Source organism: Gadus chalcogrammus, chromosome 7 (assembly GCF_026213295.1).
Source record: "Gadus chalcogrammus isolate NIFS_2021 chromosome 7, NIFS_Gcha_1.0, whole genome shotgun sequence".
In the NCBI taxonomy this organism is placed as follows: domain Eukaryota; kingdom Metazoa; phylum Chordata; class Actinopteri; order Gadiformes; family Gadidae; genus Gadus; species Gadus chalcogrammus.
The window spans coordinates 19,437,223-19,464,558 of NC_079418.1; the positions used below are offsets into that span (position 1 = coordinate 19,437,223).

The 27,336-nt window shown below is 48.3% G+C and overlaps 1 protein-coding gene across 5 annotated transcripts in view; it reads right to left on the reverse strand.

Annotated features, from left to right (window-relative positions):
* Window positions 1–27,336, reverse strand: part of abr (ABR activator of RhoGEF and GTPase) — a 112,776-nt gene that overhangs the window by 12,936 nt on the left and 72,504 nt on the right. For 4 of the 5 annotated variants that reach the window (XM_056595309.1, XM_056595310.1, XM_056595311.1 and 1 more), the window contains 2 exons: window positions 26,093–26,190; window positions 25,696–25,827 (listed from right to left, as the gene is read on the reverse strand). In XM_056595309.1, the coding sequence (XP_056451284.1) occupies window positions 25,696–25,827; window positions 26,093–26,190 (230 nt within the window). Of the gene's footprint in view, window positions 1–3,086; window positions 3,862–25,695; window positions 25,828–26,092; window positions 26,191–27,336 lie in introns of those variants that run through there. The other variant, XM_056595313.1, reaches the window with a different exon arrangement.

A 27,336-nucleotide genomic window follows, 5' to 3' on the forward strand; every position in this document is an offset into this window, starting at 1 on the left:
CAGCCGGGGGCGACCGGGTCGGACTCAGGGTGGAGGAGGAGGAGCTCCATTCTGGGTCCCCGACACTCCCAAACCAATGAGGTCTACTGACCTCCCGGTCCCCCACCTCCTCGAGCTTATCAACCAATCAGAGGCCCGGGAAGAAGATGGATCGAGTTCAATAACGTCGTGTGTCCCGGGGCTGTGGGGACATTAAAGATTTATGGGGGCTATAAAGAGCCGCCGTAATGGGACCTGCTGGCATTTTAGGTGGCCGGGAGGATGACCCTTAATACCTCACCTGCACCAATCAACACACTCGGATGGCTCCGCCTAGCTGGGCTACGGTGTTATCAGGGATGGGCAAATGGGAATTTGGGGGAAGGGAGGAATAAAAAGGTTGCAGCTCAATCCCTTTGACGGCTTAGCTGGTTGCACAATTCCATTGTTCTTCCCCCCGCCCCCCCCCCCCCCCCATCACTAAGCCAGTTTTAAATAATGACGACGAAAACACCGGCCAGGGAACCCACTCGTATCACTGAGTAGAACATAATGTCAAACCAAAGGGGAAAAATGAAAAAAAGTCTAGACTATTAAGTAGGTGTTTCATCATAATCATCGATTGCGGAGACATAAAGTACATTAGCTCTCCGGTTCCAGACAAATTAGGTGTTCTTCACTCGTGTTCGCGTTTCCCCCCCCCCCCCCCCCCCCCCCCGTTCCTCATCATCTCACACCGTCTTAATTAGCTGCTCTCGGCTGACAACGGGAAAACAAGTCCCCAGTGTGTCTGCATCATACCGCCTGCATCCCATGCAACACGAACACTGCATCATGGAACACGGCCTGGTGCTCGGTTCAACACAAACATGACCATAAGCCCCGGCTACAGTAGGCTTTGCTCAACCCTGCCCTCAGCCCTTCCAGGGGAGCGAAACTATGGTCCACAGGAACACAGGGTTGAATGAGAGTGCGGGGAGTGGGGCCCATCGAGGCCGCATTGCTTATACATTAATGGTTTGTATCATACCGGATAACCTCAGGTAGCAAGGTCACGCCTCTGTGGATCAAGGTATGGCGGTACGGACGGGAGTCAGTATGTGCAAACAGCCCGGATCCGGAATGAATCAACCTCTTTGTGGGCTTGCAAGTGTGAAAGCAAACAACCCTTTGAGGTTAAGGGGGCAAGAGCAATTTAGAGAAAAGTGCTGAACAAGGCTTCCCTGTCTGAAGTTGACTATAGACAATGACAGCCTCCCCCTGATGTGAAGACCAAACCTTGAAACACACAGACACTTGTCTGGATTCATGGCCATGTGGTTGGAAAGGAATGCACAAATCAATACGGGTCTGGGATCAATGCAGTCGATTACGCAACGTGTGTACGTGTGTGTTGGCATGCGGGATCCCATATATAAATTTGCGGTTGGCCAACACCTAAGCTAAACAAGGTAATAGTGCTGAAGCAGACAAGCCCACCCTTCTACCAGGACTCCTGCTGGAGCTGTAGCCTTTAATAGTCTGAGCTATGTGCATAGAGGGCCGCATATAGCGAAGCCCATGCATCAAAATAATGAGGAGCGTATGTCACATGAGAATGCTAAAACCCCCTCTACCCCCATAAAACTAATTAAATCAAAGAAAAACAGACCTGCATGGACCCATTAGCTTGCATGTTCAAGGTAAAGCACAGCCTTGTAGGAAATCAAGCCATGTTATCCCCCCCCCCCACCCCACCCCACCCCCCAACACCCCAAACCACCCTTCTAAAGGCACAGAAATAGCATGCGGAAGATGAGTCCCTTTTCATACACCCACGCATGAATTGCAATGCAGAAAATCTAACTGATGCACACGACATGCCTTGAAAACCCAGACCCATGCATAGCTTAGGCATTGCGTGCGTATGTTTGTGTTCTTCAATCAGGGAGCATATCCTGAAACTGGATTATTCATGCAAGTCGTTGAGTTAAGTGGCAAAGAGAACGCTTTAAAAACCCTTAACCGACTGCCAAACTGCAATTTTTCAAGGAATATGAATGTCCCCGTGATCATATGAAACAACAATCTCGTCATTTTCACAGGTTTGCCAAATCAAACAAAAAGGAATTCCTTGTTTCACTGCAATTACCTAGGAGGAGGATACTTAACTAGGTCAAAATGTAAAATCCCCTCACCCTACTCTTCCCCCAACACAATACAAGGCTCAGCACTGTGCACACAAAAAGGAAAGGCATTAACTGGATAGAGTCCTCAAGAGGATGTGCCATCCACAATGGCAGTTAATTAGAGAAGGAAGGAGAAAAATGGTTACAGTGAGAGAAATGCCAAGGGGGCATTAGATCAGTCGAGTCAGAGAGTGCTATTCTCTGAATGCCCAGCAGGAGGGGAGAGAGAGGGGGGTAGCATCGCGCACAAAGCTCCATTAATGAAACCAGAAGAGAGTGAACACTATTGTTTCAACATCTCTTCATGTTAACAGTGAAAAAGTATAAATGAGATGGATGGAAACGAACCAGCAGTGACCAGACGTCGTATACACACAGCGATACAAAGTCCTACAAACATGAATAACGACTCACAAATTGCGGTATTGGCGTAATATCCCTCAAGGTATAGATTGACACACCAATGTGAAGGTGTCCATTTCTAATCCTAATTTCTTTATCTTAGAATATATTATATACATAAAGGAAAGCCATAACCACACTAATCACAACAATGTTCCGGGTCTCCTAACATATGGTAAGGAAGTGTGGATGAAGCGCGGCTTACAACAGGGTCACTAACACCTGTCAGCCTGGAACAATGCACCAAAAGAACGAGCTGGGGGGGGGGGGGAGAGACGACGACAGCCAACACATGGCTACCCTGGGGGGGGGGGGGGGGTTTAGGAGGGGAAACACAGTGCCATGAATGGGAGTCAAGCAGATGGCCGTGACACATTGAAACACAGAAAGACCCACAAGCGAGGGTCAGAAAAAAAAAAAAAAGGAATCCAAAAAGTTGAAAGGGATAGGAAAAAAGCTTTTGTGTAAGTGAGAGTGGCGAGTGGACTCGTGTGTGTGTGCGTGTGTGTGTTTTTGTGCGTGTGCCTAGCTAGGGACCTTTTGTCTCAGCAGCTTGCTACGGACCCGACCCCACAGCTTGGCACCCGTGTTGGGGAGCTTCTTGCTGAGCACGGGGGTCTGCTGCTGCTGCTGCTGCGTTGGTGGAGGCGGAGGGGGGAAGAGAGGCTGCGGAGAGCCGTCCGGACGCTGCCGGCTCTGCTCCAGGCAGCAGTGGTTCTCCAGCCGCTCGCACACCGTGTTCAAGTTCACGTCCGGCGCCAGGATGTCGGTCATCCTGCCGGCACGTCTGCGATTGTTGTTGATGTTGTTGTTGTTGTTGTGGTTGTTCGTTTTTTCTGTTGTCGTCTCCTCGGCAGGAGAGAGTGGGAGGCTAGGTTGGATGAATAAGTAGAGATCCCGATTGGAAAAACCAGGAAAACAAAATGCTGTCCACGAAAATGAAAAATAAAATAACTCAAAAATCAAATATCAAACGCACAAAAGCAGGGAGCTGTTCCAGTTGGATAAAGAGATCACTCAAGTCCAGCGTTCGCTTCAGTGGAACGGAACGACAAAGAGCAGATGACAACCGTGGGAAAATTAAGAAATTGAATCTTCGAGGGTGCGAGAAGATGGGAGAACACTCCTGCCATGCTTCCCCTCCTGAATGAAGCCTGGGTAATTCCACCTCGCGGAGACTCTGTTTGCTTTGGCTCTGTAGTCAGCTGCCCACATCTCCCTTTGCCTCCACGCACTGCTGAACTCCGGCACAAACGAGAGAGACACAGGACACACAGCGCTAGAGCGAGGGCTGAAGTGTATGTGAGAGGGGGAGAGAGAGAGGGAGGGGGAGAGAGAGAGAGAGAGAGAGAGAGAAAGAGAGAGAGAGAATGACTTCGCCTAAGCCTCAGACCCTGCTTGCTGCTCCAGATGTGAAAGACACACCTCCTAGAGAGAGAGAGAGGAATGAAGGAGGGGTTGGCGGAAGAGAGGCAGCAACGAGAGAGAGAGAGAGAGAGAGAGAGAGAGAGAGAGAGAGAGAGAGAGAGAGAGAGAGAGAGAGAGAGAGAGAGAGAGAGAGAGAGAGAGAGAGAGAGAGAGAGAGAGAGAGAGAGAGAGAGAGAGAGAGAGAGAGAGGAGAGAGAGAGAGAGAGTGAGAAAGAGAGAGAGAGAGAGAGAGAGAGAGTGTGAGAGAGAGACTAAGAGCGTGAGAGAAAGAGACAGACATTAAATTCAATTGGATGAGAAAGGGAGGGAGGGGGGGGGGGGGGAGGAAAGAATGAGAGAGAGCACCAGTGAGTGGGAGGGGCTGAATTCAAACGATTGCTGTCTCTTTACTCATTGCCCTGACCCTTGTGAGTTTTTCCCAGAGTCAGTCCCTAAACATAGGAATAGAGCAAAACAAAAAGGGGAGAGGGAGTAAGATGGATATCTATCGCTCCCTTTTTGTCTTGGAGAAAATAAAAACTAAAAAGACCATTATCATCTGTGTATGTGTGAGAAAAGAGACAATCACTGGTGGTATGGTGGTGGAATCACTTATAGAACATTACTTGTATTACCGCTGTGTCCCACAGTTTAATTAGCTCATCACTTTGCTACATAAAAAGAAACTGACGAGCAAGCCGTGGCATTTCAGCAGTTTTCCGTTAACCTGAGCAACGGACTAGGTTGTTATTGCAAAGTAAATGATCCAGTAACGGAGCATCAGCCCCTTTGGTCCTGAAGCTGAACAGCTGTGCACCTCTTGCTCCACCAGAGTCGGCCATTAGTCTCCTAGATGTGTTCACTGGAGGCCGGTTTACGGACTGTAAGCAACCTCCCTGGGGTAGCGCTGTGGAACGCGGCCAGCTGTCCTTTATTTCCTGCAGTCCAGGCATCAAACAAGGGGGAAAACGGGGTCCTTTTGTGTTGTCCGCCGAGGCATCAGGTTCACTGATTAACCAGGGAGCAGAATGGCGTCGAGCCACAACAACGGAGCAAGTGGGCACATCTCACGCCGTAGGCCCCTGGCCCAATTGGCCTGGCTCATACCTTTCCTATTATCCTTGGTCCTTTAGGTCGGGAAAGAAGGAACGTCAAGGGTATTGAATGACACTTTTAGGATTGGACATGGCCAGAGCGGGGGGGGCAGAAGAGGACTGGCTAGGCCAGGGTCTTTGACTCCCAGCAGGTTCTGGTTTTGGTTCACCGATACCCAGTGTCCACCAGTAGGTCATCCCTCCCCGACAGCTCATTAACGATTGGAAAAAAACGTTGATGTCACCGCTGATGAAATCGTCCGCTGAAGACGAGGATCAACAGCAGTGTTTGTAGACTTTACACCTACTGAGTTAGTGGATCGATTGAATGCAGAGGTTGTGACGGCAAAAGAAGGAATGCCTCTTGGTTTGAGTAGAGACAACAAAACCGCGGCGGGACACTCGATCAAACTTGTCAGATGCGCTGCTGTAAAATAATGCCTGGGAGCCATCTGATGTTTGGAGACGGAATTCACCAGAACCCAGAGAACCACAACGACAGAAATATGTAACTTCACCCCAGCACAAAGAAGTGTTTCTGTCTCGCGGGTGAGGGATTGGTTTGGTTTGGTTTGGGGTTTCGGTGGATGATAGAGGAGAAACACATTTTTAGTCAAAGCTCAGTGAAGAGACGAAACACAAAGAGAGACAGTTGAGGCAAAGGAAGTGGCGAGAAATGTGAAAAAAAAAAAAAAAACACTTGAAATCTTGGGAAGGTTTGAATGGCCTTGCTCAAACACTCCTGTACGGGACAAAAGGATTGTTTTGTTCCTGCGAGCCTCCTCCTTACACCATCTGCTCCTCCACCTCCTCCTCTTGTCCCTCCTTATTGCTCCATCACCCCCCACTCCTCTGCCTCTCTCTCCTGTTGCTAGATCTTTCTTTTGAGGACTTTAGGCTCCCTTCACAGTTGTACGAATTCCACTGTTCCTTTTCGCCATTAGCATTCAATCCGGCAGCAATCCCTGTGCGCGCGAGTGTGTGTGTGTGTGTGTGTGTGTGTGTGTGTGTGTGTGTGTGTGTGTGTGTGTGTGTGTGTGTGTGTGTGTGTGTGTGTGTGTGTGTGTGTGTGTGTGTGTGTGTGTGTGTGTGTGGGCGGGCGGGCGTGCGTGCGTCTATGAAGTCCTCACGTGAACACAGATTACCCCCGTGTGTTTGTGCACACACCTCTTCTGCATAAGGGGTTAATACTGTATACTCAGAAGTCCAGTCACATCAGGAAGTCCTCCAAAGATGCCAGAACCCACACAAACACACACAAGCAACCGCACACACACACATTCCTTTTCTCCTGTCTCTCTCTCTTTTCTCTCCCTCAATGTCTCCAGCTCTCCCTCACAGCCTCTATCTCTTTATACATAGCCAGTGTGGAGAGACAGAGCGAATCTCTTCAAATGCAAGAAAGCGTGTAGCTGGTTGCTCTTAAAAGGCCCATCTCTCTGGATGACGGGTCAGGGCATGAACGTCACACACCATCTCCGTCCACCCTTTCTGAAGAGAAAATGTAATCCAATCAATGGATACAATAACTCTTCTCGGGAACGGTTGCACAAAGGGCCATTTTTTCAAACCCCTATGCCAGCTACACACGGTGTCTCCCGTCATTGTACTGTGGAGCTGATATTCAGGGCTGACTGCCAGCTGCTGCACTACCTTCCACCTCCAAGAGGTAAACCGAAACCCCTCTACCTCCACATCCCTCAGTAGGTGGAGGTTGACCGAAACCCCTCTACCTCCACATCCCTCAGTAGGTGGAGGTTGACCTGAACCCCTCTACCTCCACATCCCTCAGTAGGTGGAGGTTGACCTGAACCCCTCTACCTCCACATCCCTCCGTAGGTGGAGGTTGACCTAAACCCCTCTACCTCCACATCCCTCCGTAGGTGGAGGTTGACCTAAACCCCTCTACCTCCACATCCCTCCGTAGGTGGAGGTTGACCTAAACCCCTCTACCTCCACATCCCTCAGTAGGTGGAGGTTTACTTAAACACCTCCACAACCCTCATATATGTGGGGGGTATAAATGTTCGGGTCAGGACGTATCAGAGGCAGGCGGCATGTTGAAGACCTCTTCTCTTGGCTCCTTATTGAAGGTCGCTTCCATCAGGAGCCAAAATAAGTGGTCTTCAAATCTCAGACACTGTGCGCTCCGAGATGAGTTTCTGATAGCGACGAGATGGCTTGTGATGTCAAGGGCCAATGGAATTAGCTTTGTGGGATTTGGGGTTTATTATGCACGTTGTGCGGAGAAAGGGCTGATAAATGGGCGATTAGGGAGTCTGTCTCAGTCTAGTCTGACGATAATGGGCATCTTGGTCTATCGGTGTCGGTAAGAGATATCAAATAAAAAACGGAATCGGGTGAGAGAGGGGAGGAGGGGAGATTTTTTTGAGGAGAGGGGTATACCAAGCCGTAAAAATCGACCACTTAGTATTTTCATAGCTTCCCTGGATGGGAAGCATGAGACATACAAACTCCCGCGTCATTTCGAAGAAAATATTTTTTGGGAAAACACGGTTTTGGGAAACAGGCAAACGATGCATAGTGATAAGGAGCTTAAGGCATGTTGGACGGGTATTTTTAGTAACAACCACAACAAAAAATAGGGACTATTAAGGCAGTTATGCTTGAAAGTGTGCATCGGTTAAAGAGATCAGGACTCTATTTTTGTTATTAAATATTACTTAAAATCTATTTGCAATGTTTTCCCATGAAATAATCGTTGTTATTATACAAACATCAGGATATAAGTAGTTTAACGTAATTTGGCCATCGTCTCCTTCCTCCACAAAATGTACAAAGACAAAGACATTGTTTTTTTTTTATAGATGTTCATAGATTGTTTGTTAGATTTTTTCTGTCTGTTAGAGTGTATATTCAGTTTCTAATTTCAGTATATATTTTCTTTTACAAAAACATAAATAAGCTCAACTATAGTACTACTAGTGGTGTGCTACACACTGTAACGCTCGCTCACCAAACAAATTTTTTTTTGTGTGTCACTCTGAGTCTAGCCTGATAAAAGAAAAAACAGTCCACCTTTCATCGCCTCTACACTCACTACACAGGCTCTTGTTTACTGCTGGGGCCTTTTAGATCCATATCCATCAGAGACGGCCCCATTTTGAACTATAAACCGGGAAGTCACCGACATGCACGCTCCCCACATAGACGCACACAGATGCGCATGCAACGACACATAAGTGACGCTGAACGGAGCATGCCCTCGCAGCATCGCAACGGCCTATCGAAGGGTTCCTATGGGGATCGGTCATCTGAAGTTCAATGCCTCATGGCACATTGAGTCATATGCATGCACACGCAAACACTCACACGCCCACGCGCACACACACACACACACACGCCCACGCACCAACACACACACACACACACACACGCTCACACACACACACACACACACACACACACCCCACTAACCTAGTCTTCAACCTCGATTCGGTCACGCTACCATCTAGTTTATTCATCAGGACACGTCTCTGTACAGCCATGCATGTTAACCTATAGCGGGGGGGAGCTTCAGCTGCACATGCATTTGACAGCCCGACAGTTGCCCCCCTCACCCACTGCGGGGAAAACAGTCCCACCCACTGCTTCCTACTCATGACCCAGTTTACCCATAAGAGGACTTCAAATGAGAACACCAAGACAGGAATTATGCGGCGAGGCGGGTGTCTGCTTAGCACATTTCTAATCGGATCGCCTGTTGTGAGAGAATGTATCGAATGTTAACAAGAGAATAGGTGTGAGGAGCTTTACAGGTAGCAACGTCAGTCTGTGAGAACGTCATCGGACCCCCGTAAGAGGCAGCATGGCTGATCTCAAAGGGTTACTGACAGACAGACAGACAGACAGACAGACAGACAGACAGACAGACAGACAGACAGACAGACAGACAGACAGACAGACAGACAGACATTTATGGAGACAGAAAAAGAAGGCGAGAGAGCAAAATGCAGAGAAAGAGAACGAGGAAGACGGAGAGTGAGAGAGACTAAGACAGGGGGTAAGATTCAGGGACTAATTTCTATGCTGAACCATTTCTGAGGGATTTGTCTCATCCTTGACACGTGTCATGATGCTGTTGACTCTAGGTTCTCATGGGGATTCAACCCCAGTCCTCTAAAGCCAAGGCTTCCCAGGCTGGCATTCACACACACACACACACACACACACACACACACACACACACACACACACACACACACACACACACACACACACACACACACACACACACACACACACACACACACACACACACACACCCAGAGATTAATTAGCAATCTATGTGGCAGCTGCTGCATTCCTCTGGGAATACAGAAGGCCTTGGGATGCATGTCTTACTAGGGAAGGCGGAGCTGTTTACCCGTTGCTCTTTGCAAATGCCACAGGTTTGTGCCTCAGTCAGTCGAGACACGAGATGAAAGTAAGAGTTGCAGGGACATTAGACTCAAATTAAAAATATTCAGATTTCATAATAATATAATGAGCAATTCTATTTCATTTCTAGCTCAGTGGCCATTGCCAAGTTATTTGTTCACATTTTTGGAAGGAACATTTTCAGCATTTTCAAAAACATTCCCAACTATCATAATTCGCTTGGCTCCCAAATTAATTAATAAACAATTTCCACAAAGAAGATTGCAATGGAGAGCCGTCTATCTGAGATCCCCACCTTCTGAAAGACCCCATGATACCTCTGTCGGTCACGGGCGGGGCACTGAAAACCACCTGCCTATTGATCGGCTCCAACGTCTCCTCCAGGTGCTTCCAAACCAGCGGAGCAAACATGACTACGGTCGTTGCTTTTAAATGGATCTGCTTAATGGCGCGTTACTAGAATGCTGCACCGTTCAAAAGCAGTACACACAACCTTCTCCACGATCAACTGAGTCATTTTCTTCTGAATGAATAAGAGATAAGGAGAATAAATTACGAAGGAATGAAACACCACGATAAAAGAGAAAGACACTCTAAATGACGGAGCTTATTTTATACTGAGCGGCGCCACTGTTTGTGTGTGTGTGTGTGTGTGTGTGTGTGTGTGTGTGTGTGTGTGTGTGTGTGTGTGTGTTTGTGGAGAAAATTCAGCTATGAGTTCTCAGCAGCTGATAAAATCCTGCATTAATAAAATTCATCACTTGTACACACACACACACACACACACACACACACACACACACACACACACACACACACACACACACACACACACACACACACACACACACACACACACACACACACACACACACACACACACACACACTTTAGCTAAAGATGGACGAGGTTGTTGAGCAGGAATCCTTGACCTGTTCGGATCATGGCGAGTGAGGGAGCAAGAGAGATGGGGGTAAAGGAGGGGTTACTCTAACTAGAGTAGAAACCTTGGGGTGCAGCAGGGGTGCATAGAGTGAGATGGGTGGGGGTGAGCGCGCCGAGTCCCTTTGCTGCCTTAAGGATTAATCTCTGCTTCCCTTTCATCTCAAGCAGCAGGGGGCCATATTATTAAGCACGAGAGAAACAAGACGAGAGAGAGTCGTAGTAAGAGAAGGAGTTTGCGGGGTTATCGTTATCGGCCTGTTTGTACAGTAGCATAGTGGTGCAGGGCGTGGCTCGTGTTTCGTCCCGGCTTTTGGTCCAGATGTACCTGTGTTCACGTGACGGGTACGACCAAGGGAAGATACCAGCACATCATGGCGTGCTGCAATTTGTCCTTTTGAAAAAGAATCTACGCGTTTGGATACGGTTAGCTTAGACGAACAGCTACTGTCCGTGCAAAGACCTGCATTTCGTCCGAGGTGACACAGGGACACACTGCCGTCTTCGTCTGTAACTTTTTAAGCTAGCGTAGCAGTTTACCAACAGTCGACGATCTGTGTTTTTAAGCGTGTGTTTAATGCGTGTGTTTAAGACTGGAAGGTCCCATGTGCAGTATCTAAGCTCCGGTGACCTAGTTAGCGAGGAGGAGAGGAATGCCGCGCTCCTCTGAATTATTCAATCCGAGGCTAGCCGGGGTTAGCCACCTGCAGCACAACACAGACTGTGGTGTGAACGTGCGACTTGACACCAACACTATATTCAACCTCGAAATTAGCATTTATGCTAATTTTGAATTAAAGTGATAAACAACAAAACCCAACCTTAATGTCTGGAAAATGTTAAAACTGGTGCATAAACAGTATGATGCTCACAGGCCCGAAAAACAGGGTCAAAGTAAACTCATGGTCATCTTCACTCGGGACAACGCTAGGATCGGTTTCTCTGTATTTCCAACCAGTCGAAAACTCCATCGATCGCCATCTCCCTAAACACCCGCCCACTGCCGCGGCCATCCCCCAGCCCGATAACCAATGAAAAACCTGTTAAACCCAATCAGTGGAAGGTCAACACCCCATCAGAAGGTGAATAAGCCATCGCTGAGACCCGCTGAGGAGCCATCTACCCATCGGTGGGGGAAAATCAATGGTGCCGCCCCCAGCTATGGAGCTAGGGATTCGGAAGGTGGTGTGGTCGTTCCAGGGGTGACAGAGTGGATTTGTATTACAGAAGATCACAAACAAACTCAACAAAATAAAACCTTTAGCCGGACCGACAGGGCCGTCTACGGCTGGCATCAGCCGTAGACGGCTGATGCCGTCTACGGCCTTTTCGGCCTTTTCAACACACACACACACACACACACACACACACACACACACACACACACACACACACACACACACACACACACACACACACACACACACACACACACACACACACACACACACACACACACAGCTCTTTCTCTGGTGTTATTGCTCCCTGGATCCTTTTCCCTGCCTCTCCGTTTCTCTCCCCTCCATTCAGCCCCGTGGATAAAGAGGTGCAATTGGAACGCAAACGGCCCCACTGTTTACGATGGAGGATCGATGGAGAGCAGCTAATGGGGGGATTAGCGAGGAGACAGCAGCAAGGGGCTGGTCTTTGTCTCCTGTGGTGCTGTGCTGTGCTGGTTATGCTCAAAGAGGCACTGGGGTTGGACGGTGGCTGACCCGGCCTGATCCCAGCCCGAGCTCCGCATCAAAACAAGCTTTAGAGGATACAGAGAAGAGTAGGCAGGTGTGGAGGTGTTGGGGAAAAAACATGAGGAGATCAACGAGACGAAAACACTGCAGCAGACGAAACACTAACACAACTCCCCTTTTTCGGGGGCCGCATGAGGATGACTCACCTTGGATTATGTCATCCTAAACACTTTGGAAATCAAAGCCATTTAGGCTCGCCATGTCCACGGCGCGCCTCGCTCAAAACCTCCCACTCTGCTCTTTGAAGGTAGAACTGCGCTTGGCCTCGGCTGTCTCACACCCCCGCTACATCAACATATCCGTGTCCTGTAGGGGACCTGTTTTTTTTATATGTTGTGTTTTGGTAATGTTAGTCAGAAGATCTCAGGACTGGTGGTTATGCAACAAACAGCTTTGGGCAAGGTGCACAGATAAGCTTATTTTAAATGGACAGTGTTACAAGAAGCAGAACAAAACAATGACATTGAACACTTCTGTTGCATGGGGTTCATCTTCTTTGACAGTAGCACAACTTTTTCCCTTAATGGTGTCCATTTGTATACACATTTACTCATTGACTTAATGGTTTAATGGAGTGGCTTACCTAACACTTAATGGCAGACAAATCCTGATCCACCAATGGTGAGCAGCCAACTCAATGTGTGAAATGTTTGCACGTTTCGACAAGGCCCATAAACGGAGAAGCGGTAAAAACTATCATGGCAGTTCTAGTGGGTTCAAGAGGTCAATCTACCACTGACAAACGGAGGTCATTGCTTCTATAGGGCTCTAAAAGGAAAGTGCCACTTTCTTATACTTAACCAAATTTTGCTCTATCGAAAGCAAAATCTACCAAAACTGACATCCCTAGTCATGACACCAACAACACTGAATGAAAAGGAAACCACCGCAAAAGGAAAAGCACTGCGGCATTAAGCTTTTTTCTACAACACTCCACAGACAGCCGTTGCTGAATCAACTATAGCAAACATCTCCGAGGAAATGCGTGGTTGCAGAAGTTGACAACAGTTGCCCAGGGTAACCGGCTGCAGTGGCAGAGTTGAACACAACTGCAGTAGACGCTGTTGGAGTAGCTGCTCTGCTCATTACAAACGCAAACATCTAGAAACGCGATCCCAGCGGAGCACGCATCGAATCTGGACAGGCAGCTCTTGCAGGGCGGGAAGGCGCTCTCAGATAGTCACAGAAAGCTCACAACACCAGCGGACAAGACGCTGTGTGCATGGGGCCCCCCCGACAGGAAACGGACGGCCCTGAGAGAGGAAGTCATAATGCCAGATCAAAAAGCCTGTCATTGACACACAAGCCTGCCATAGTAACTGCGTAATGTGAGGGAAAGTAATGTTCTTCAAACTGTGCACACGCTGATAACAGTCTTTTTGATGTGCACTTCTGGAAAGGGTTTCTTGCCACATGTAGGGTATCAAATTACACTTGGAACTGGCCACAACTCAGCAGTTGTCTAGTCAGACTAATTAGCCCCGTTGCTGCTGTGTAGATACAGATGTAACATACAGATGTAACATACACAACCTTTCCCACAGGCACCACCTGGGCAAGGGACATAAAATACAATACACATTAAAGAAAAAAATCAGAGCGAAATAGTGGGGACTTTACGTGTTAAAGTTGTACTGGGGGAAAAATGTATTCTGGCAACTTTCAACTTGCTATCTTAGTTTAAGAGAATGAAAAGAAAATGTCAGATGCTCTCCATTTAATCTTTACAAAAAAGTGAAACTACTTAATTCCTTAGAAATCATAGGGGTTCGGTTTTAATAAACTGCAGCCGAACCGAACACCCAGTGTCTGGCAGTGGATGTGGGCGTTCAGCTGAAGAGTTTTTTTTTCTCCGTACATCTGGAAATACTGGCTAGTCATAAACACAGGCCCACACAGTCCGCTATACATCAGCCCCTGCTGCAGTTACCGTCGGCAACGGTCAAATTTAGAATGCACCATTCTGAGCATTTTAAAAAGCTTTCGACTATGTTGCTGTGTCCTTGGAAGACTTTCCGACTAAATGATATTCAAATATATAATAATGTAGCTTCCATGGAGGTTGTTAAGGAGTCACGATGAATAGATTGAATCTTGAGGACGGGCCTGCATGTCCGGAGGAGGTGGTTTCTTCTGACTCAAAGATAAACAGGGAGGAAAACAGATCTCTTTGCAGTTCTGCCGCATGTCTCCAGCTAATTCAACCAATTTAAGACTTTTACAGATAAGACCTTTTATTTGTCCACTTTGTAGATACCAAATGTATTACACCCAATCTAGGTCCCTTAAGGATCACGGCACAAGGCCCCAGCACATGGCGTGCTGGGAGTTATTTAGGGAGTTATTTGTTATGGATATTTATTCTCCTTCTATCCTTCAATAGACATTAAACTCGTAATATTGCCCTTTCAAACTCTTTTTTTCTTCTTTCCTTTAGCTCGGCGATTTAACTGTCAGGAGAATGGAAATCTTGAAAGGTTAAAAGAGTGTATGGAAATTGACCGTTCCGTTTGGCTGGGATTGCTGAGTGATTGCAGGGTTTAAAGTGTTTCTTTTCCACCCCGTAGAATGGAGCTCCTGTGTCTTGGTTTGATGAAACGCGGGGTTGAAAGCTCCATTCTCAACCAGATGAGGCATAAGAGCAATAGCACAATGCACGATGCAACAGGGGCCAAGCAGACGAAGATAAAAAACCTCTATTCAAAATTCCCTCAGAAGTCAATGGAGACACATGGGGACCATAATGGGACCTCTTCTAGTTCTAGTCACATAGACTATTACATCATACGATACAATACATATTGTTAAATGATAGTGGCCCATTTTAATCACAAGAAGGAAACTATCAGATTTCTCATGAAGAGACAGAAAATGGTCAGGATTGGAGGGATGTGTCTATAATTGACTACAATACCTATGGTAAGACAATTCAGAGGTTATTACGAGGCAAAAATGTTGAGGCTGTTCATTTTCCTTATGAAAAAGAAAAAAATACTTTGAATCTGTCGTTTCTCAAATGTAGCGCCACTTGAAGCACTTTGTCTATTTGATGAATGGTACGTTTTATAAAAGCCTCAGCTAAATAAATGCAATGTAATGTAATAACAAAAGAAAGGAAAGAAAGCTCAAGGGGAAATAAAGGGACTACTGTTATAATGGAAGCCCCAAGCCTCAACAACACAAAAAAAGGCTCAACAGTGTTCAAGATAATGTAACGGCATTCGGCATCACAGTCACTGCCGTGCTGCCTGCTTCCACACACCCACACACTCCCACCGCCACAGACCGCAGCGGACCCTAGTCCTCAAGAAGACCACTGTACGGCCACCATGTCTCTACGTAACAACATGCAGAACCACAGGGGGTCGAGCCTTGCATAATCACACACACACACACACACACACACACACACACACACACACACACACACACACACACACACACACACACACACACACACACACACACACACACACACACACACACACACACACACACACACCCCTCCCTTTGCTAGCCCCATGTGGAAGAAATCACCGTCACTGTACGATAAACAATAGGAGAGTAGAGGCTGAGGAGAGCATGTGAAGCCACTGGGCCTCGAGTCAACTCCTGAACTGGTGGGGAAGGGGGAGGGGGGGAGGAGATATAGCGGGGTCCAGTTGGTTCTGGTAGTGATGATCTCAGATGGGGAAAGCGAAGCACCATTTTCCCTGCACCCCCCCCCCCCGCTCCTCCCCTCGACCCCCCCCCCCACACACACACACACACACACACACAAACACACACACACACACACACAGAGTGGAGACCAAAGGCAGAGCTCTTGAAGGAGAGCTGCCTCTGAGCGGTGGGACATGGTCGGCAATCAGTTTGTTACCCCGGTGGCCCCCGGGCCAACAGATATAGTGAACTTCTGAGGTTGTTCAAATGTCAGCCTCAGGTTGCTCTGGACAGCGCCATCACAGTCTGCTGCCTTTTGAGTGAAAGGTAACAACATTACCTGAGACCCGCTAGGAGGATACGCCTGCAAATCGGTGAAATGTTTTCTTCCAGCAAGCAGAAGCAGAAGAGGTGCCCGGCAATGTGCATGCAGGCTTTCGGTCTCGCTCACTGTCTGTGCACGGCGTGTGTGTGTGTGTGTGTGTGTGTGTGTGTGTGTGTGTGTGTGTGTGTGTGTGTGTGTGTGTGTGTGTGTGTGTGTGTGTGTGTGTGTGTGTGTGTGTGTGAAATGGTGGCTCTGCCCCTGAGACGGACAGGGGCAGAGCCAACAGAACCACGCCGGTCATGGAGACAGAGAAGAGGCGAGTGTGAAATGAGACTCAGTTGATTGGTCAGCCGGGGATGACGAAAGAATCACGTTGAAAAAATGAATTCCAAAAAAGTTGAGCAATCCGCCATCACAGCCCCTCTCTCTGCCACGTTCTCCTTGATTCAGTGAGAAAGAATAATCAATTCGATTCCAACTTCTTTTGGCAGTTAAAATTGAATCCATTGTTTAGCTTTAGCCTTTTATAAAAAGGCACACATGTATGCTACCAGGGGTCTCCAAGTAACAAAAGGGTGGTAAAATGTAGACTAGAGCGTGGGCCGTGCAGGAACAGGAGGGCGGGAAGACGGACAGAGCGGGAGCTAATGCAGTAGGGGAGGCGAGCGCTAGAGATGAAAGAGCCAAGAAGTGATTAGGGAGCGAAAACCTAAAAAGGACGATGTGAGATTACACAAGACACAGAGAGAGACAGCGAAGCCCACTCTTTGTTCCTTCCACGCCGCGAGAAGAGAGACAGCAAGCTGCAGCAGCAGAGGATGACTTTGAGATCCGACGTCATCGCGCTCTTTGGCAGACTTGGCTTTCCAAACGAATGGAAATAATAATTCAATTTTCATACAGATTCCAAGTAGTCTGGATTTTGTCGATTAACAATGGCTGCATAAGAGGAAGTCCTCCACTCATCCTCGACGATAAGGAGGGGCAGAGGAGTCCTCGTCCGTCTCTGGGTCTAATCTAATATGGGGGGGAGGTGATTCGGCTTCGTGCCTCCGTACCAGTGCTACAGTGGGCAAAGGGAAAAATGTCTTTGTTCGGGACGACCTTTACGGAACACTTTGAAACTATTTTCAACCATCTAGCGCCACACAAAGACACTTGTCCTTGTGTGTGAATCTTTCTCCCCCTCTCCCTCCATCCCGCTCTCCCCCCCTCTCCCTCTCTCCCCCTCTCTCCCCCTCCCTCCCCCTCTCTCTCTCTCTCTCTCTCTCTCTCTCTCTCTCTCTCTCCCCCTCTCTCTCTCCCCCTCTCTCTCCCCCTCCCTCCCTCTCTCTCTCTCTGTCTCCCCCTCTCTCCCCCTCTCCCTCAGCAGCTGTGCAGCATGTGGCGCTCCACAGCAGCAGAGCTCAGATCCATCTGTCAGTCCTCCAGCACTCCTCCACTGGACGGCTGATTATGTATCACAGTAATGAAGAGCCATTAGACAGGCCGCCCGGCCTACCCCACCAATCATCTCTTTCTCGGAGATACTGACACACACGCACACAGTATAAGCTGTTGCTGTTGCTGTGTGATTGTGTGAGTGAGTGAGTGAGTGAGTGAGTGAGTGAGTGAACCAGAAAAAAATAAAAAAGACAGATACACACACAAGAAGTTTATATATATATATATATATATATATATATATATATATATATATAGAAACTTCTTTGTTATGGTATATAAGCTCAGTGATTCTTCTTCTGTGCCACCCCTCTTCAGTGTCACAGTGTGGCTTCGTCAAAACACATTTCTGGAAGTTCTCACTTCTCGTGTGCCGTCACCAGAAACACCAGAGTCAAGAGGAACAGACCGGAGACAGACGCAGACACAGATCACACAGGAAGACAGATGCTGATCAAGTGACACTCTGTTCTGTCTGTGAGACACTGACAAACACATAGTCACGAGGTCTCGTCAAGCCTCAAAGAAAAGACTTGTTCTCTCCATACCTTCAGGTACGTATCCGGTACAGAAACCCGTCTTTTCTTTCTTGTGGTAAGGCGTTCACGTAGGGGGGGCTTTATGGTGTGTTCAGGTAGTAGAGGCTGACATCTCTACCCCCCCTGTGTGCATGATTTTAGCAGCAGGGGTGTGCAGTGCACCGCACACATTACAAAGATATCTGCTAAACGAGAGCTGTCAGCCACCGGGAGCAGGTAGGCCCCCCTCCTGCGTTCCCGTTCAAATCCATCCAGTACCAAACAAAAACAGAACCAAACTCTGCTCTGTGCGAGCGGGAATGAGCTTTGACACGCGAGACATGAACACAAGGGGAGAGTAAGGGGAGAATAATGACTTCATAACATGGTAGTGGGGGGGGGGTTTGAGTTAGCAGCAATATCACTCCATGTGGTAGTGGGATTCTTTGAAAGCTGTAATGCACACAAAGTTCAGTCACACTCACGCACACGCTCACATTCAGTCTCACGCACACACACACACACACACACACACACACACACACACACACACACACACACACACACACACACACACACACACACACACACACACACACACACACACACACACACACACACAGTGGAGAAGCTGGCAGAAACAAAGTAATGAACCAGGATGTTAGTGATGAGTTATTGATGTAATTTGCATTGCAACACCCATTAGAATGTCTGTGTGTGTGAGAGTGCAAGTGTGTGCGGGTGTGTATACGCGTGTGTGGGGGAGGCATGTGCGTGTGCTAGCATGTGTGTGTGTGTGAGCGTGTGTGTGTGTCCCCAGGGAGAGTGAAAACATGACAGACTGCAGCTGCTAATGTAGAGGGGCCACAACATGATAGATGAGAATATCCTTAGGACCGATTTATATTCATATAGACATGAACACAAAAGGGACACACGACAGACCACAGACATAGGAACGCACGTGCACGTGCACACGCACATACAAAGACAAAAACACACACACAGAGGTCGAGAACAAAGAAGGCAACTTGCCATGGAGTCACTGAGTCCCTTTGTAAATACTGCAACAAATATGCCTAACTTTCAGAAGAAGAAGAGAGTCCCGTTAAACACAAAAATGAAACAGAAATATAGGACGAAAAATCATTCAGTTCTGAATATTAGTAATTCTCTGTCATCAGGCATGACATTAAAGATCTAGTTGTTTCAGTATAAGACATTAGATCCATGTTGTTATCGAGGAAAAACAAAGGAACAGAACATTGGTTTGAAGAAATTGATGAGAAGTCACCTCATCAAGTCTCGTCCTCAAGTCTCCTCCTACAGTCTACTCATAAGCATCCTTATCAAGTCTCCTCATAATGTCCCCTCATCAAGCCCCTCAAGTCTCCTCGTCAAGTCTCCTCGTCAAGTCTCCGCATCAAGTCTCCGCAACAAAGTCTCCTTGTAAGTCTCCTTGTCAACTTTCCTCCTCAAGTCTCCTCCTCAAGTCTCATCCTCATGTCACCTCCTCAAGTCTCTTCCTCAAGCCCCCTCCTCAAGTCTCCTTCTCCAGTCTCCTAATCAAGTCTCCTCATAATGTCTCCTCATAATGTCTCCTCATAATGTCTCCTTGTTAAGTCTCGAGATCACAATCTCCAAGTCTCTAACGAAGGTATTAATCGTTACACATTCGAGAGATCAGAGCAGAGGCTTCTCACCTGCTGGTGTCAGTCCTGCCACACTGTCACCGGCCTCACAACACCCTACCGTCCCACAGTGCCCTGTCACCGGCCTCACAACACCCTACCGTCCCACAGTGCCCTGAGACGGCCCCGTTATCCTTTCACTTAAAACATGACCTTTTCTCCCAGAAAGCCTTCAAACCATCTAAAAATGTCAAACTCTCCATACCGGCACCTTTTCACATGAAGCCTGTCCGCCCCCGGATGTGTGTACGTGTGTACGTGTGTGTGTGTGTGTGTGTGTGTGTACGTGTGTGTGTGTGTGTGTGTGTGTGTGGGTCTGCCTCCATGTGTGTTGACCTGATGGATTTTTACAAGAGATTCTTAAGAGGGGAAAGGGGAGAGGCTTCCGAACACCGGCCGTCCTGACGTTTACAAGCCCCTCTTGCCATGGCTAGCCAGCAGCACCGTTTGGCTAATGTGTGCCAGGAACCCGGACCGTTATTGCACTCTCCCGCCTCCATTATCTCCCCGAGACCACCGCACTGTACGATCCCCCTTCCACAAATAAAAGCGCTCCGATTTCCCTCAACTGGTAAGAGCAGGGCATTAACAGGGCTGGGGTCCGGACCTCCTTTCCAACGGGGGGGGGGGGGGGGGGGGGGCACCAGGGCCACGAAATGCATGCACTTAAGGTAATAAGCCATTGATGAAAAGAGGCGATCAAATCCATTTTTTAATTAGTGCTGGGAAGGTACTGGGTTCAACTCCCCATTGTCCTGGAAGCCTGTTTGTCTCACCCCCCCCTGCTGCTCAATCTAGCATGAGTCTGACTTCCCTGTGAACTGTTGGCGTTTCACGCTTTGGCAAAAAAGCTAAATGACTAAATAGTAGTTAATTGATAAAATAAAAATAAAAAATGCATATAAAGCAAACCCTGAGGATGAGAGGAGGACGGCGGTGGGGAGGGGGGGGGGGGGAGAGAGAGAGATAGCGAGCGTGAGAGAGAGAGAGCGAGAGAATAAAATCAACCTACACAGTTATACCTTGAAGGTAAGAAAAGAGTGTCCTGGTGGGTGCAAGAAAGACAATCTCGCACGCCCAGATAAGATAAGGGAGAGCGTGAGAAATTAAAGTGCACGAAGTGAACGCCAGAGATTCAGCGGGGGGTGACGGGTCGGTGGGTTGTGTTGTGTGTGGGAGGGGGGGGGGGGGGGGGGGGGTCTGTAGTCAGGTCACGCTGATGTAAGCCTCAGCCGCGTAGGGAGACGCATTTCAGGAGCACGAATCAAGAGGAGGGTGGGGGGCACCCAACCACTCCCAAGTCGTTGCGTAACCACCCATACAGAAGACGACAAGTATTCCACCGCGGCAGGGGGTCACCACGGGGTCACCGCAGAGCAGCACCCCATAGTGCGTGACGGGAGGAGGTGTGTTGCGTTGTGCCAGGCGATTCGTTCTGCTAGCATCACTGCCAGCCTCACTGGGACACAATGTTCTCGCCCCCGCGACGCCCAACACAAACACAGCCGGCTCTGGCTTTTCCCCCCCAGATATTGCTCTGGTGTTTGTGTTTCCGAGCACCGAGGTAGGTACGACCGTGGGGCGGGACAGTGTGTTGGACAAGGTTTTAAAGTCCTCTGCATGTCCCAGAGCCCAAACAGTGCCAGCATGGGAAAAATAGTAAAGTCTGAGGGGCCTTGTTGTTTGGATCGATCGTCAGGTCATTGAGGTCACACAACATAGAAAAAACTGATACTCTGCTAAACGCCGGCGGCAGCGTCGACCGCGGCAGCCGGGGACGCATTTAACGGACGGGCGTGTCAGTGGTGATTGCGATTGAGCATCTGTGGCGCTGTGAAAAGAATCCATTGGTGTCGTCAGGGTGGGAGCATCGTACTGTAGGATTAGTGAAGTGACTCCCAGAGGTCAGAGGTCATCTCCTGAGAGGATGGGGCTGGAGAGGGTAAGAGACTGATGACCTTTATCCCCCTCGCCGTCCAGCGGCACAGCTCCAACGATTCTATTTATGTGCCTCTTCTTCTCGGTGGGCATGTGCACGTGGGTGATGAAGTGTGGAGAACTTGTAGCTTGTAGCGCGAACACGCACACGTCTCACACACGCACACACGCGCACACACACACACACTTACATGCACAACTGCAGAGAGCGCATAAAGAGAGAAAGAAAATAAGCCAAAAAAAAAAACAACGGGTCCTTTAAACAGAGCAGACCGATCAAGAAGCAGCTGCCTGGGCTAAGCTTGCAGGAAGCGGGTAAAAGCGATACTTGGAAGAACCGTATAAAAACAGAACACAGACGGAATGAGAATGTCAACAACGATCCTCATTCTATCTTCACAGTGCCAAACATTCTGTTGGACTAAGTGCCACGTCGTTCATGTAAAACAAACATGTTGATGTCGAGCCCGCGTTGAAAGCATAACACGACGTCCCCAACCGCCATCCAACAATGTGGTGCAACTCACAGGTCTCAGCACCTCGGAACCGTACCCCTCCTCGGGTATCAGCTTTCCCCTGTGAGCACAGTGAAGCAACAGCCATGGGGGCAAGAACAACATCAACAAAAAAGACTGCCTTCCAGTCGGCGATGCCCATTTAAGGTCATTTGGTATTTCAAGGGCTTGTTAAATAAATGAGAGGGGTCTCCAGGGGGCTAGGCCAAACATCCCATGCTCCTTCCCAGCCCACAGCCCTCCTGACCAGCAGAAGAGAGCACTGTAGCTCCGGAGGCCACGGTGCTGTAGTGTAGCCCTGTTGCTGGGACTAAGAAGTGCAGAGGAAACCTAAAACCACTGGAGGAGACAGAGCATTGGCGCAACGTCTAAGCACTTAAATATGTGCACACTTTGATTGCTGTTCAATATTTTTGAAACATGTTTCAGTACTCGCTACAAGTGCAGGCGATTAACAAGAAATGGATTTTTGCACGAATTGGGATGCTGTTGTTTCGTTCTTTCTTTATGGCCATGTGGCTCTGTGGCACTGGAAATGGTGCTCATGAGTTTAGCATTTTAGATGAATGTGTCCACTTTGAAATCATGTCTCGTGTTCCTCTTTGTGTTCTTCTCTCCCTAAACTCCCTGAGATATTGGTTCCAGAGTGCCTCCGGGTAGGGAGCCGACTAAACAATCAATCAATCAAAAATTCCATCAAACAACCACAAAGCCTCCCGACGGTCTCTGTGATGAGGAGCTGCAGAGCGACAAACCAACATCCGAGCAGTTGAGGAACGCATCTGCCCGATAGAGTGGACACGCACAGACAGATGCAGATCAAAACACAAGACCACCAAACAAACCCACCGTGAAAAAACACATTCTCTTCATTTCAATTCCTCTCCATCTCTTTTTTTCCCCTTCAACAAACCAGGCTTCATAACATATGGTGTGTGTGTGTGTGTGCATGTTTGTGCGCGCATGCACGGTTTTGTGTGTGCATGTACGTGTGTTTGTGTATTCATAAGTGCACGTGCATGTGTGTGCGTGCGTGTGCGTGTGCGTTTGCGTGTGTGTGTGCGCGAGCAGGCAGCGTGTCAACGCGTGCGTGCCTTCTTTGTTTCTTGGTCGATGGTTATTGTTGGCCGGGAGTGGATGTTCCCAGCAGCAGCAGCAGCAACAACAACAGCCAGAAGAGCCAGCGGCAGAGCCCCCGTCTCTGACTGGCAGCCCTGCCCGTGAGAGTGGGTGCACGGCATTAACCTCCGCAGGCACACTGTAATTATTACGTCTTATTAAGCCGGAAGCCTTCATCGGGCTGCCCACTCGTTCCCGCACAAGAGCCAGGCAAACAAAAGGAGCGAATCACATTCAGGCACATCCCTGAGCCCGCAGTGGGCCTTCTGGCTGCTCTCTGGTAAACCAGGCTAATCTTAAAAAGGTGGGAGCCAACTCAATTAACCCAGGCGAGATAAAAGCCTGCGTGTTGAACCGCAGACAGGGGGGGAGACGGGCATTTCTGGGAACGTTGGGTTGGTTTTGGCGGCGAAGAGAGTTGTTAATTATTTAATTAACCTTTTAATGAGGTTACCGGGTAACTTGAGGTCAGTTACAGTTCACTTAGTGGGGCTTAATATCTCCGGAACATCTCGGTGGGAGAATGTCTTATTTACAAATACTAATAAGACATGGACTTGCAACTATAATAAGTCAACAAAGTGCAACAAGGCTTTGTAACCCGTTTCCTACAATACATATTATTTAGATACGTATGATGTTAATATCAAGACAACTTTTATTTTATGCACAGATCATGATGCAAGCTTTATTTGCATCCCTGGCACAGCCTGAACCCACCCATAAACCACTGAAAACGTTTTGCTTGTTAGACCGCACTCTGCAACGGCAAGGCAATGCGTCCCTATAGGCACTCTGGTGACGCAACAATGCCTCGAGTACATCCCCGCTCTACCGCAAGGAACGCTGGGCCAAGTGAGCTAACATATCCATGCATTCTTCAGCGGCTACGCATGGAGCTAGCTCATCCCCCGGTTAAGAGATCACTGAGGGAGTTGGGGAGTCGGGGGTCGGGGATGAATGCAATCCACACTCTCTCCTCAAAACAACCAAAGCTCTCTCCGCATCCAGAGCGCCCCCCGAACCCACTAAGCTCTCTGCCACACGGAGTTTGTCAGTGAGTGGAAGCAGAAGGTGACCCCCTGCTCCTCTCTGGGGGGGGGGGGGGGGGGCTGCCAGTCCCAGGGCAAACATGGTCAGCCAAGGGAGACGTACTAGAACGCGATCCGGGGTTCCTGTAGCAAAATACCTCTTTGGTTTGTTTGTTTTGCTTTTCCGCGCACGCACACACACACACGCACAAACGATGCAGGCACACGCACACACCAGAAACGTCAGGGTCGTGGACCAAAGAAAGGTATGCACCACAAGGCGGTTGCTTTTTTTGAGGCCTGACTTTCTTCGAAATAAACAGAAAAAATAAATACAAAGGAATAAATAAGGATGGGTAAGTAATCCAAGCTTGCTCCACTTTCTCTCTCTCTGTCTCTCTCAGGTTGAGTTTTCTATTCCCATGGGGACCAGACACCTGCCTCTCTCGTATGCAAGACGTCGCTTCAATGGAGGGAGCCGCATCAACAACAACAAACGACAAACAAACTCAGCCAGAAAGCATTTGACTCATTTCAAATGTGCTGCATTATTATTCTCCCAGTAGGGGGGTGCTGCACTTACAAAAAAGGAGAAACAAAAATGGCACAGAGGGAAGTGTAAAAGTTCAAGAGGATGCTGCTGCTATGAGTTCCGCTCTGGCTGTGACAAAAGGGCATCACTTGACACGGAAACACACGGAGATAAACTGCAGGCGCTTTACGGTCAGGGCAACACGAGTTGACCAAGACGGAGGAGGCGGAGTGCAATAGGCGGTTGGGGGTAGAACTGCTTCAAACGACCAAAATAGCATAGAGAGGACTTCAGCAAATGACATTAGATGAACCCAAAATTGGAGAGACATTGGTTCTACATTCCGCCACAACAAGTTGACGAGAGAGGCTATGTGCTTTCACTTATTTTTTGCCACGGCCACAGTGAGCACCCAGAAAAACTCGAGAGACTCCAAAAGGGGACTTTTAATGGGGACATTGCTCACCACATAAGAACGGGCGGGAACCCCCTAAAATCAGGCCTTTCTCCTGCAGGCGGCACAGCCCTGCCATGTTGTCAGAAGCCGCCACAAGGAAACCACTCAATGTGGGCTCGACAAGCAATTATCATGAGTCACATGCGCGGTGAATTCTCCCTAAACAACACAGAAGTCTTTCTGCAGACGCAGCTAAAGATAGATGCAATAAAAGCGGAGGCCCGCGTCCTTCTGTGATGGTCTGTTTGATCCATGATGAAAACACAGGCGAGCCGTTTGAGGTGTGAAGGCTTATGGGCCTTTCTCCCTCCCTCTCTCTCACCTGAACCTGGCCCTTGCCCATGATCTTGTCCACGATCTCGTTGTCGTCCTTGCTGATCTTGCTCTTGTCGTAGCACGTCTCGTAGCACAGGATCCTGAGGCACTGGGAGCCCTCCAGCTCGATCTCAAACTCCTGCAGGGGGACAGAACGTACGTTGAGGAGTTGGAGGAGGAGAGAGGATGAAGCAACATGGGCACCAGTTTGCCGTAAAAGGCCCAGATTATTTCCGTAACATAGGCTCATGAATCAGACATTATTAGCCTGTTATCTAAAAAGAAAAATGTAGATGCAAAGAGACTCAATCTAGTCAAAATATGCTATGATTATACATGATGATGATAAGGCAGAACAAATACAGGCTTGATAACAAGATGAAGACGTGGTGTTCCCGTCTGACCTCGTTCCACGTTGGCTCCGTGGTATCTCTGAACACCCGGGTCTTGGCCTTGCTCACAAAGTAGCCGTAGGAGTCTACCTCAAGCGTGCAGTAGAGATCTGGGGAGACACAGACATCCACGGATTGCAGGGTTACATCACACGGCACAATCAGCAGATGGAAGACACAATGTGATGCTCTCCCCAGGTCACACAGTGTGAGATCGTTGTGCAATCGCTTTGTTTTATCCACACGACTCTGAAGAAACTCTTGTTATTCTGAAACAATCTTTTGGATGAACTTGAATGACATCAGAGTGTAGTTTAGAAGTGTATTGATGCATCCCAGGATTTGGATTTGAGTTTTCTTCAGCAGAGATTCATTTTTCTTTTGCATTTGCATACAGAGGAATATAAATGAGAAAAAACAGACTTCAAGAGGAATTCTAGTTTGCTTTGAGCTCGGTGCCGTGGCAAAAGTGCATCACTAATTCCCCAAAACTCCAAGCACTTTAATTCTTCAAAGTATTGCGCCTAGGCCTATCCAAACATCTTGCCTATTAGACTGTGAAAATCAATGCGCGGGACACTGTGTGTCAAGATTTAAACCATTATGAACTTACTTTCAAATGTAACGTCCAAGCATATTATATTGATATATGATTCATGTCTCTTGATGATAATGACAACCTCTCCCGGCTGACATTGATGAATCCGTACAAATATTTTCATCGATCTCCATTGGTCAATCCCCATCGTTGAAACCATGTAGATCTTTGATGGATCTATTTATATCTCCGATGGCTGTATATTTTATAACCAATAACCCTGGAAAAGTCGATCCCACTGCGGTTCAGAAGACAAACACATCCCCTGCCTGTATTGACATTCAGGTTTGTCCACCACCTCCATCGCCTGAACGACCTTCAAACACACACACACACACACACACACACACACACACACACACACACACACACACACACACACACACACACACACACACACACACACACACACACACACACACACACACACACACACACACACAGTGTTCTATCTAAACTGCTCTAATAATGTGTTCATTTAAATGCCGTGGCACATCGTCCTGCAGGATAACCTGTTATTGACCATTATGCATCCACGTGCGGGAGCCTGAGCGATTGTGTTCTCAGGCCCCGGGTCCCCCCGGGTTCAACCCTCCACCCATGTATCACCCGACCCTTCTGACTGAGAGAAGGGGCCGGACGAACTGCTTGTGTATAT